The sequence below is a fragment of the Nesoenas mayeri genome (genome assembly GCF_963082525.1).
Source record: "Nesoenas mayeri genome assembly, chromosome: 2".
NCBI lineage: Eukaryota > Metazoa > Chordata > Aves > Columbiformes > Columbidae > Nesoenas > Nesoenas mayeri.
In genome coordinates this window covers 59,979,021-59,992,799 of record NC_137543.1, presented here as the reverse complement: position 1 = coordinate 59,992,799, position 13,779 = coordinate 59,979,021, and the positions used below count along the sequence as shown (strand labels likewise).

The following is a 13,779-nucleotide window of genomic DNA, read 5'->3' as shown; positions in this document are numbered from 1 at the left end:
AGAGTCTGAGGGGAGCATTCAGCATAAAAATTTTCCCATGGAAATATAACTATTTTTCAAGTTGGTTTGTTTGTTTGTTTTTGGTTTTTGTTTTTCAGTAAATAGAGAAAGACAGACTTATCTGGGGAGTAATTAGGAATAGGAATTGAACACTGGGGTCTTCAGTTGCCCTTTGCAACAGCCTTTCTCTCAGGAGTGAGAGCAAGATATTTTGACAGTGATGGAGTATGAGGGGAGAGGATCATGTAAGTCATGTTCTGTGAATGTAGGCACGTACATGGTGGGCAAGGGAAAAAGGAAGGAGCCACTGGAAATAGCAGATTTCCTCTCTGGTGGCTATAAAGGTAGCTTCATACCAGCTGAGAGTTAGCTTTCCAGAATGATCATTTATGACCATCTCTACTTCTAAGTATACAGAGATCACTTTTTAAAAAATTTTGTCTTAAAAAACTCTAAACTTCCAGTAGTTTATTTGAGCAATTAAAGGTAACTTGTGCATACTGGAAATTCTGAACTTACAATTAAAAAAAAAAATCTCTTTTTTGAACTCACATTGTATAACGTATTATAGGGAAAGTAATTTCTTTCCACGGCTAAGAAAAACAGAACATGTCTGTTGTCACCTATAAATGTTTACACTGGACTGTTTTTTCCCCACCTGTGAGGCCATCAGGAGCAATTAGCAGTTATTAATCAATCAATAGTTCACAACTGGCTTCAGCTAAAGGCTTAATCTTTGAGTAACAGGGCCACAATTTTCAAGAAGGTAACCATAGATCTAGCATTTAATCGTATCGATCATTTCAAAAAGACATTAACAACAGATCACTGTATAGCACAGGCTGAAAATCTCTGACCATGAAAATAGATAAATCCAAAAGTCTGCTTTTTCTTAGCCACACAGCTAATACCATTATTATGGTTGAATCCACGGGCTGCCATTACTCCATACTTCTTTTGTTTATTACCAGTTTTTTAAGTTTTAAAGATTTTGGTGAAAGGACCTTACCCGTGCCTTTTGCTCCATCTCCATCATCAATCTTTCATGTTGCTCTGCTATTGCCAGTGTTGCAGAATGGACTTTCTGATAAATCATTTCTCCTTCTCGTGTCTGAAAGGTGAACAGCCCTTCTCCTGTGTCACACATCCTGCAGAGAGATGTAAACAGAATGGGAGGCCTGTGTAATTTTTATCTAACTGTTATAAAAAGTGCACACCTTGCAGTAGAAAATGCTGACTTTTGTAGTTAAACTCTGAGATTCTGAACATTTGCAGTTATTTTTGCCATAAAGGAAAGACATATTCTGAGAGATGTGCAGAACTTCATGAACATTTAAATTCAGTTTTAATTATATTCTGGCTAGTGAAAAAGAAGTTTTATCATAGAGTAAAAGCTTGAGGTAATACAGTCATTATTTATGACATTGTTTCAAATGTCTGCACTGAAGTAGGAGATAATTTAATTCTTCTAACCAATTGATGCCAGAAGTACATAGCAAATCATGAGTTTGAAAAGTTGATATTTTTAGAGAACATTGACCAATTAAAGATGCTGTTATGGTTAATCACTACAAAGAAGTTGCATATTGTTGTTGTGTATTTATGTGAGGCAGTGTCTAAAGCTATCTTGACAATTACAAAGCCATTCAGTCTATTTGACAACAGGAACAGGAATTCTATAGTCTAAGATTATCGAAAGAAAAACCCAGAATGAAATTTGCTTTCTTCTTTTGAGAGAGCAACTGCTGTTATCTTGTCACAGCACTATTCTGAGGAAGAAGAGTGGTACATGGTAAATACAATGACATAAAGGGCTAGGAAATATAGCAAATGTGAATGGGCAACAATATTAGATTATTGAGTAACTGTTGTTTCGAGGAGATACACTGTGTTAAACAGTGGTGCAATTCAACATATTTATATTAGTAGTTCCATTACATTACCAGTGTCTGATTTTTGTGTATTTATAGAATTCTTGAAATTTTAGAAATGGAATTTAAAAATTCTTTTTATTTGATCTGATACTTCCTGTAGAGAATTTCAGTTTTCTATGATAGAAAATTGTTGACTTGAGTCACTCATGCATAACATCCTTCAACAACAGAAAGGTTTTGATTTGTCTTAAAATACCAGATTCCTTCAATGTTTTGGTTCTTTACATTGTTTTTAAGGGTATTTTTTAATATCCCAGCATCTTCAGCATGGTCTCAGAAAGCCCAAGGCATACAGAATTACAAAGCATTTTAGCAAAATGTGTCCCAAACAGTCTAACATTGCAACAGGTTTTATAATATCAATATCTTTAGAATTTGCATCCCAGATTCTTTATGATTATTCATATGCTAAATTTTATAAAGTATTTTCCCATCAAATTAACATCTAGATATATATTGTTTTAGTTAAATAATCATTTAAATATGTCTCTTGACATATTACATGCATGCACACACACACATACTATTATATTACAGCTTTTTGAAAATGGAATAATTTCTTTCATGGGACATCTTTTTGTCAAATTAGAATACAGCTTCCTACACAATTTTATTTCAAAACTTATTTGAGCAGGACCACTCTGCTATATAAGAGACTACTGAGAGTTCAGCAGATGCTTTTGATTGCAAGGCTGACCAGTGAAAATAAAATCATATTAACACTTAGAAAATCTTTGCTTGTTCACTGGAGAAAACATGCTTTCATAAGCCTCCACTAAAGAACTTATGTATGGCTGTGTTTGGGAAGAACAGAAAGTGTTGGAGGCAGAAACAGATAAATTAGGGGTGCTGGAAAATACCTGGTGAAAATACTTAGCAATGATTAATTGAGGTTCTGAAAGGAAAGTCATAGTCTTAAGAATAGATGATGCATGATATTATACTTATGGGTATTACTCATAATTCTGAAATAAAAATAGTCTTCTCCATCCCAAGATGTGAAGAAGATACAATCCACCTTGTAGACAGGTATTATTTGATCACTATGGATGTGATGTGATGACTAATAGATTAAAAAAAAAAAAAAAAAAAAAAAAAAAGCTTTTGTGTTAAATTCCAATGGAGATCAAGATCTCTGCTATAAACATTTAGGATATTTTATATCCTTAGCCACAATCCTCCAAAGAGCTTCTGGTAGAAATAAAATGTCTCCAGAGTTTTGCAACATTATGACAACAGCTTTTCAGATCCCTCAGGGCATCATATAGCTGGTACTCTGCTTTTGTGCAAAGAGATCTTAATAAAATTCAAGCAGCGTGAAATGGAAAGTCTGGAAAAAATGATGAGGTTTCAGAAACTGAAGCAAAATATGATCTTTTTGTTGGTTTCAGAGGATGAAAAATCCTACAGGGACAAAAACAAGGAAGCAGGCAATGTGGCGTGATTAGGATTCAATAGTTAAACCACTTGTTTTGACCAAGAAGAATGCAACCACCATGGCTGCTGATGGGGTCCGGGTCTGTATCGCCTGTGTGGAGCCCAGGTGAAGGCAGCAGTGAGGGCCACGGCACTGCCCTGGCACCTCACCCTCTGCATAGGACGGTGCTGTGGGGCCCAGCTTCCCAACCTCAATGGGTGACTGTGGCAGATGTGTCACCCCAACCTTGGAAAGGCATTGATGGCAGCTTCCCTGTGTCTGGATTGTGGGCTTCCCCACATGCACACAGCCACTCAAAACTGAAGGTTTAGGAGAATTATGGGCATCATCTTTTAAAGTGAATTCCCCTAACTCACTTTGAAATCTAGTGGGACTTATATAGGTCCTTAGAATGAAGCAATTGGTACAGGGCACATATGAGCTCCGTAAAAGCAAAAATTGTTAACTTATTTTCTTCCACCTAAACGTGTTATTAATAATCTCTCTATCAAGGAGGTGAATCCCTCTGTCAGCTCCTCAGGATAATATTGCTTTACTCAGATGAAAATCTGAATTTAGACATTCTCCTCTCCTCGCCTCGCCTCGCCTCTCTTCTTCTCCACTTTCAGGCTTTTGTTACTATGAATTATATTTTTAAATCAATCAAATAATTGCTGCGTGCAACTTTTCTCAAAACCTTTAAATAACTCCATGTTTTCTACCAAAAAATTGCCTTTTCCAAAGCATAGATCAAAACTTGTTATAATTACTACTTCTTGCTTTTCTGCAAAAATGTTTCCTACATTTTTTATGCTTAATAAAAAAACCCCTTGATTATAATTATATGTTAATTTAATAACACCTTCACAACTTTTACATTTTCTAGAATCACTTTAAAGACAGAAGAAAGGTGTGGGACTCTTCTTTTCCTAGTACTCTTACAGTTATGCACTGCAGTGCAGTCAACTCAGTATGACCTTCATTGTCAAAAAATGTCACTCATATTGTATACTTTTTTTGATGAGAGACTTAACACTTTGCAGATGCTTGAAAAATGCTGATGTTAGCTTTGCTATTTGTGTGTTTTTCAACTTTAAAACAGGAATGTCATTAACCTGTGCTTTAGGATATTTAAGGATTCAATGAATTACAATGCATGAAGTGCTTTGACTGAAATAGGAAATGTCATTGTCAATTTTTTACTTCTTAAAATGCTGCCACAGCTTTTCACAACCATCATTGTTAGTAGACCTGGATCAAGGGCTGGGAGAAGGAATAAGAAGGTGAGAATGAAGCTTGTGGCCCAGGACAAACTGCATTCAGAGATCAGCAGTGAAAGTTCTTGCTTTTACTCAAAGGTAAGTCTTTTTTCAAAAGGGCATCTGCTCAAGTCAAAGAGATTTTATGACCAGTATTTCCAGATTTTGTTCAACATTTCTCAAATTCACACAATGGTTTCCAATTGCCTCTGCTCACTAAAGTAACTTCAGTATTTTACAGCAGAATAACTACTATATTTTAAGCTTGTAGAATTCCCTTTAAAAAGGAAACCTTATTGACCTGACTGCCATTTACAAATGAAATTTTGTCCCAAATAGAGGCTCATGCTCTCATGTCGTGGTTGAAATATTTAAATAGTTGAACAGCACAGTATTCAGCAACTGCATTACAGGACAAGAATTTGACATCTCAGCTTCATTTTACCATTTTGGTTAAGGGTAAAATGCATTTTCACAATTATGAAGGTTGTCTGAAAACTGAGATGCTCAGAAATATTTTTTTTTTGCTATAAGTCCTTGTTTTGAAATAAAGGATAAATGACAACTCTAGCTAGAAGAATTTTAGTTCTTCATATATCTAAACCTATTTTTAAAAAGATTTTTTACCTACAAATAATTTAACTTTAAATAAATAATGGCTGATGTGCAAATTCATTACTCAAAAGTATATGAACTACATAAAATTAACTAAAGTTAAATATTCTCAAATAGCCACTGAGAAAATATCATAAGACCCTTTTACAATTAATAACTGATTATTATTAATAATTGTAGCTATTAATAACTGATACATCACAGATAACTTCTACGATAGTTTAGCATTTCTAGTTCTTTAAATAAAAATAGATTTTAAGTTTTTAAATGAGAACACATCATTAATATGTATTGTCCAATAATCAAAGTGCTAAAAGTTATCAGTACCAAACTGGATGTAATTGCTGTTGCATAGTCTACACTTAGTGTGAAAAAGTGTTTTACTCAGACACTTTGGGACCCAGAGATGAAGTTAGCTAGTGCTTATTTCCTGTATGCTGAAGAAGCTTCCACATAAGGGACCACACCTGTAACTCTCACAAGATGAATAGTAAATAAAATATGGCCTTTCTTTCAAGCCTTAAAGTTGTGACTGTCACTCAGGAAAGAACTAATTGGTATGCAATATTTAACTCTGAACTGAGACACTTATTTCTTGTCTTGTTACAGCTTTGATTTTCTAAAAAGTGGTAGAAACTAGCAATTTTGCCTCCAATTTACTTAGATTATCAGAGAAGACAACAAACACTGTCTCTCTTGCAGTTATCTAACTTTTGTTCTTTCCTTGCTTGTTGTTATCTCTACTTGAGCTAAGCCATTTTGACAGAAATCCTATTTGTTCTTCGTGTGCAAGGATGTTACACACATCGTACACTAAAGACAGGCTAGCTAACCAGTAGACCTCACTACAAAATGAATGTAAAACTCCCCTGAGGGTCCAAATTCTTTGCTCATTCCAGCCTTCAACATGTGCTAGCTTACTTCCTCCCACAGTTGTTCTTTTTTGATGAAATGAAAAAACAAGCAAGGAAAGCAAATAAACTTTTTGTGGCAGGGGCATATTTCACTAAAAAGCTCCCTTTATACCTTATCAGAACAACTGTAAAATAAACTATGTAATTTTTTTATAAAATTGTAAGTTATGTTGGATGTTGAAAGGACAGAGAAAGAGAGGAAAAAATAAGAAAATGTTGATAAAAATCCTAAGTTACAATAAAGCAGGCAAAAAAAGGATACATTTGGTGGAGGAATCAATAAGTAAAAAGACAACTACATAAATATGATATATATGGGACCTAGGAAAGGTCTATGTGTGAAGCAGAGACAAGACAATTAATGGCAAATGTGCCCAAAGTGTAATTAATTCAGGTGAAGACGTTTGACAGCAGATGTGGCTAGAAAGTCCTAAAATTGGGACAAGGTTGGTAAATGAGGGGAAAATGTCTAATGAAAAATCTGTGAAAGAGAAACCAAGATCACCCATATGAAGCAAAGTGATAAGGGGCAACAACCAGAACAAGTAGACACAGACTCAAGTGTGGCCTGTTATTCATTCCTTACATGAATAATGAATTAGATTGGCATGCTTTGCTGTCAGCATTTCTGAATTTTATCTGGAGTGCCAAACAGGTATCCTGGCAACTTTATGATCTGAGAAGCAAATCATTAAAATTATATAATATATGAGGCATCTGCCTGCCCTCCTTAATGATGGTTGCTTACTGTCAAGAATATACAACACAAAAAAAGTAGTTATGCATGATATTTGCTAATTGCTGGCTATAGACATTCCTCCATAATGTTTATTGTCATGTTGTTCCACTTCAGGTGACGTGGTTACATTTCCACTGTTCTTGCACATGCTCATGTGATATAGATATCAGCGTTTAATCTTTAATTAGCTTTCTTTCATGTGGAATCTCCTTGAATTTGGCCTGAGTTAATCCAGAAAACATGGAGTATTACCACACCTTTGATACGGCTCAGTAACGTAAACATGGAGCTTAGCCTTGAAGATTTGTTCAAGGTCAGTTCTTGTATTTCTTATGTCATCCTCAGTGTTTTCAATTAAAAGAACTAAAGGATCCTTCATGCCATCAAAGCACTATTCCTACTAAGACCATCTACGGTAGCATTTTACAGTTCTGATTTGGAAAATGCCCAGAGATAGAGCAGAAATGAGTGATGATGATTTGTTTGCAGGTAGCTGGGATGCCAACAATCAGAGGAGTCCAGCAATTCTTCTCCATTATTTCCTAGAGGACCTTAGTACTTTGCAAGTGATACATGCACATCTTTTTAAGATATTATATGCAGTCATGGTAACAAAATCTCATGTGCTAGTCTGATCGATACACTGTTAGTCTTTGTGAACAGAGCTGCAGTACCCTCCAAATTTTCCCTCTAAAAGGGGGTCTTTTTGTGCGAATAGTGTTTTTCATGATAAGATTATTTCTTTTTCTATCTAAACTAAAAGGTCATTTAAGTGGTATAATATAACATAAACAAAAATTTTCTCATGAAAACATGGTTCTATTTGTTTTGTCAGATGGGAGAGATTTCTATACAGTTCTAGTGGTACTTACGCCTCTCGGGATTTTTTTCTTCTCATTGTCAGTGCTGCCTCTACAATTGTTGTCCCTGCGCTGCTCTCTGTGACAGCACGTTCAGACTAGTGGGGCATATATTTCACACTGTTAAAGCTACATGGACACTAACCCACCCCTGCTTGTCAGATGCTTTCCACTTTTTGTGTAATGGAAGTGCAGAAACAGGCTGTATCTTCCTCTGGATTATATCGATGATTACTCACTAGCACTATAGTTCTCTAATTTATTTCCACTGGGTTTATTCCTGTCCATAATTAGACAAGGCTGAAAAAATTGTATTTTAGCTTTTTTCCCCAGGCCTTTGTTTTGATAAGGAGGAGGATTCTGTCTTGGACTTGTTTCAGATTGCTTTTATTTGATTGCTACCAAGCTTTCCCATCTATTCTCATTAAAATGTCATAATTTTTATTAATTACTTTGATATATCAGAATAAATATAACTAGTGCTGAAGAGTTAGAGATAGTAACTCATTCTTGATGCTAGTTACAGTAGAAAAAGCAGAAAAGCTGACTTTATTAAAGTCATGCATAAAAGGTAGAACGTGGAGATTGACATGTAATTATAAAATATATCTTTATGTAATGGTGAACAAGCTGTGCAGAGGCTCTGTTTTCTAATTCCTAGACCCTAGAAACTAAGCTATAATCAATAAAGAAGTGATATTTTAGGGTTAAAGAACTTGAATCCCAAATACTTTAATATAACTACATTTTTTGTCTTACTGCTTATAGACTAGTTTAATAAAACACAACCTAGACATTTTAATGGGGAAGACTGAACTGTGCTGTTAGTACTTTATCAACTCTAAGTAGAAGGATTCTACACTGCAAATGCAAATTACCCTCTTGTGTCAGTATTCATTTCATATTATTTAAGAAAACTGTGTTGGTAATTATGGCATATGTATATACAAAACAAGCTACTTTATGGGACTTTTGAACTCTAAACATTTTCTGTAAAAAATAAAAAATATTACACAAAAAGGGAATTTAGAAAAAATAAAGACAGGATAATGAAACCCATCGCTGACATGTTCTTAAATACACAAGACATTTGCATTTTTGACAATTTAAGTACTAGAATAAACATGAAAGTGTTGTTATATAATTAGTTCTGTTAGTTTGTAAAGCTCAGGTCCTGTTGATAGTGATGAAATACTATTTAACAATGTCTTGAATAAGTATCTATTCTTACCAAATCTGTGAAAGATAAACCAATAACTCATATATTACTATTATCATTTTAGCACAGAAGCAGCCATTATGGTTGGCTGTACAGCAAACAGATCAACAAAAAACATTGGCCTGAGAAAAACAGAGAGATTAAGAGATTGCAGAGACTACGTACAGCTTTTTTTTTTTTTTTTTTTTTTTTTTTTTAAATTAAGTCTTTTGAGTTACAATTGTTTGGCTGACTTTTTTTGTCTCACTTTTGAATGAGTGGGATATAACTTCCAAGTCCTGGAAGCTGAGATCATATTCAAATAGAGATAGTTGCTAAGAGCTGTTATTCCCTGATGAAGACAAACACATCCCATAACAATATTACTCAGTTCCTCTCAGTGTCTTTAGTAGCAGAACACAAGTGAAACAGCATGAATACCATTGACTTTGACAAATACAAAAATGTTAGATATAAAACCCATATAAGGACATTACTGGTCAAAATAAATGATAGTGTAATAATAGAGGAGCCCTGTGGCAGCAAATCACTACTTGGTATCAATACATCAGAAGCAGTAAAACTTAGTGGCCCAGAATTTTTATTTTCATCTTATTTTCATTTTGGAGCCCTAAAGTCACTGTTATGTTTGGGACTACTCCTTGTACAGGGTGTTGAGGATGGAAATTCTTTGAGATGATACTTGCTAGAGTCTGAATTAATTCTGAACTTACTCAATCCTCTTTCAGGAAGTAAGGAGCTTTGTAAGGAGGAGCCATCTGTTAATTAACAGGCGTTAGCACAGTAACAGCCAGAACTTCAGTATTCGGAAGTATTCAGAAGCTATGGCAGTGGACACAATTGTAGGGTTGCCAACAATAATTGGAGTAATTGATCATGGTCAACAGAAAAGTTAAAATAAAAAGAATTGGTAAAAAACAGTTTTGCTTCTCCACATCTCAACAAATATAATATTAAGAATTCAACATAGGACCACATTTGAAATGATCTCCAAGAGTATTTGTCCTATAACACCTCGAAAACCTCTCATCTATGCATTGCATGGTATTGGAAATGCTGTTAGCATGTGAAACAGATATTTCCTATATTTTTATCAAAGTAGATCCACTTAAGGAGAGGAAGGAAAAATTCTGGAGGGCTGAACAGGAATGAACTAATGTAATTAAAATTATTGGTGGATAAATAATAGCAAGACAATAGAAGTAAAAATTATTAAGGTACTAATGCAGAGTCAGGTTTAGAACCACAGAACCAGGAAAAAAAAAAAAAAAAAGCGAATTACTCACCCTTAATTACAATGTGTATTCAAAACATAAGTTTTCCCAGTTTATGGACAATTAATGTTGCATTCACTCATTTCAAAAGCGGGGCATGCAAGGTGTGAAGAAATGTGGAGGAGAACACACTGACACTCTATGCTGAGCTTTTTGAGTTTTGACTACTTCAAAATAAGGTATTTCAAGGGTACGTGCCATCCTCTTCTCTTTTAAATGCACCGTCAATAATGGTTTGGGTCACTAGAAGCTTTTATGGTCAGCAGCTCTCTGGAACTTTCAGTACACTGTGATTTTGTCATGATGGGCATTTAAACACTGCTGTCTTCTTTCAGTGTCACTCTCTCCATCTTCAAGGTATGAGAGCTACTGCTTTGACCATGGTGGCCACAGAGGAATTCTCAAAAAGTTGTATGCAAATACTATGGACATGCAGGTTTGGTTTAGAGACAGTCACCATGCTATGTACATAGATTAATGAGTAATTAGCATATGCTAATGATACCCAAGGACTCATCAGCACTACCCTCAAAACTGGCAGGTTGTCAGCTCCAGTTTAGGAGCAGCCTGCCACAGCAGCAACCCCTGAGTGAGGCAAAAGCACCAGGGATGAAACAAGGCAGAGATTTGATTTTTTTTTTTAAAAAGATCTGTTTCTCAGATGCTGACAGTTAAGAACTGAAGTCTTAGCTGAAGGCCACATTTCTCATTTGAACTTTAACTAGACATGTATACAATCAGTCAGATAATGTCTTGGGTAGTAAACTGGATGTGCAATAAAAACACAACATCAAAAAATAATTACAGAAAATGTACAGGTCCCACCACAAGTATAAAAAAAATCATTGAACTTCTAACAACTTCCCATATGTGGTATTTAGTTTAGAGAGGAAATATGAATTCCCTTCCTCTTGTTTTAACTTTTTGTCTTTGATATAAGCCAGGCAGAAGTGAAGTAGACAGATTTTTCCTATTATCTCAATTGCAAACAGCAGCAATTCTGTTATGGATCAAAGAACTCACACTGCATTCACCTGGCATTTCTGATTCCAACTTTGATTGTGTATATACTATCCCTGTGTTAGTGCTTCCAGCAGTGGGCAAACTCTCTGTAAAGATTTCTCATTAGCCTGATAGCTAAAATCAATTGTAGTTTGTGTTCAGGTAAGTATTATAACAAATTGATAAGGGCTTGAGAACCCTCAACATTTTTTTTTGTGAAATTTTATTATATAAAAGGACACTCCTTTCAGTCACACAAGTGAGTGGCAAGGAAAAGGTACAAGTGGATTGAACAAGTGAAAAAAAACCAAAGACACACAAAAAAGGAGAGTCTTGCAAAAGAAAATCATGAAAAAGAATTACATATATCAAATAATTCAGAAAAAGGACAGAAAAAGTATAGAAAAAGATGAAAAATAAGCAGAAAGCAGTGTTTACAGTTTACAGGTACATACTTGGGCTCCTCACATATTTTCTTATAGCATCTGATGTACCATCTTTCTAAAACTTCATGGGATGCAATGTGTATTTCGACCTGTGCAATGCAATCAGTTGCATTGATTAAGTTCTCTTAGCTGAATATCTATGAGTCCTATATGAAACTACTGATGCTTTACTGGATAAAGACAAGTTTTCTGCTATTTTTAGGGAGGATTTTGCTTCAAACAAAAGGATTTAAGTAAGAATGGCAAGAATGGTGGCCATTGTGTGTATGTGCTACCATCTATTCTGTGCAAATATTTCTTCAGACCAGCTTTCTGCATGTCATGAGATGCTGCTAATTGACAAGAAATGCACCTTGAGTGGAAAAAAGAAAGGGTGCAAAACAAATTTGGTATGGTAGAAGCTAAAAGTATGAAATGCATCTTCTCTAATGCACAAATTTTTTAAGCACAGCATGCCTGCTGTCTTCCCAGGTAATTTGGGGTATTGTTAGAAAGCAAAATGAAAAAAGCAATTGTCCTTTGCTGTGAAGAAACACTAACAAGCTGATTTTACACTGGGGCGTACTCATCTATTTAATTATTTCAGGGTTTAGGTTTCTACTGTTCTACACTGTCTTAGTAATATTTTTATAAGAAACCTATAATAGCCATAGAACTGCTATGAACACTGGAATGTGTCAGTCCCTTCTGCCCATGATTCTGTACACCTGTTTTAAAAAAACCATGAACTATAGATGCAAGACTTACTGGCTTCATCAAACATTTATATATCATTCACCAAAAAAAAGAAGCATTATACGCAGCAGAAGAGAAAGGGTACAAAACCTTTATGTGCTGAATGATATATAATGGATATTCATAGCTCTTATGCAGCAAAAGGAGACTGTGCCTTCCCTGGACATTTACACATAATAGCCTGGGCATGTTTGTGGCTATTTCATGTATGCCATTAAAATAATTTCAAGTATCTTGGGTAACATTTAAAAAGTCTTTTGAAGTATTTCCCCATTTTCTCACTCTAGAACATTCATATTATAGGGATCTTTCATATCATAGACAGAATATTAGTCTCAGGATAAATGCTAATATACATTTCTATTTCTGTGTATTACTAGTTCTGCTCTAATTTCTCTGATGGTTCTTTTTACCAGCTATTTGACACTACTTCCACATGCACTGAACACTTTCTTCTTGGCTGCCCTCCATTTCATCTACACTTCTAAGGCTGAGAGCTAATCATACTGATTTTTTTCTTTTTTTCTCTCTTAGAAATTGGTCCAATGGGGCTTAAAGAAGCCTCCCATAAAAAGGGAAAGTACCCGTGAAATGAAATATTTGAGATGGTGGTGTCAAAATCTGACAATGGCAAGCACTTTTCCTGGCCAACTTCTTGCTACTTTTTGCTCCGGTCTTTCACACTTTCTGATTAAATGTTGTTCCTAAAATGCAACATATATTCCAAATGCTGTTACAGTTTCATCAGCAAACCAGCTGCCTTTTGCTTTTACTCAAAAGTCCCTCCCTATCTATTTCTGTCTCACCAGCCCATGTATTTCATCACCACATTCCTATCTCCTCCTATTCCATGTCCTTAGCCCATTCTGTCCAGCCCCCTCAAAGCCTCCCTCCTATTTTCAACAATCCCTTGAGTTTCATTTAGTCCCAGCAGGCCAGTCCACTTGCTCTCCAAGGTGTATGCAAAACAGCTTTAGCAAAGTCCTTTCCAGACCAGTGATGGTTCGCACTGCTGCTGTCAGTCTTTATTCTCTGGTGGCAGTGACAGTACACTTAGATAAGTAACTCACCAGAAATATAGGTGATCCAACCTGTTCTTCAAAAAAATAAGTTGGGCGCCTTCGGTCATCATCTGAAAGAACTTCAGGGTTTTCCCCTGAATCATCACCTAGACTATAAAATTTCTTGCCCTTCAAATCCCTTTCCTGACACTAGAACAAGCTTATGGTCAGACAGTTTCATTTTTTTTTTTCTTTTTGAGTTTTTAAATACTGCGTAATAATAAATGCAGTTTTTCAATAAGTGATGACATTTTTACCATTATTGTAAACTTAATGAAATTTCCGCCTGTCATTCATCCCAAAA

The 13,779-nt window shown here is 35.2% G+C and overlaps 1 protein-coding gene across 1 annotated transcript in view; it reads right to left on the bottom strand.

The window, feature by feature from the left end:
- The window catches only part of DOK6 (docking protein 6), a gene marked incomplete at both ends in the record, with an annotated part of 244,232 nt that overhangs the window by 59,155 nt on the left and 171,298 nt on the right, over positions 1-13,779 (bottom strand). Inside the window, one exon of the mRNA XM_080338878.1 lies at positions 1,010-1,148. Within this exon, the coding sequence (XP_080195004.1) occupies positions 1,010-1,148 (139 nt within the window). The remainder of the gene's footprint in view (positions 1-1,009; positions 1,149-13,779) is intronic.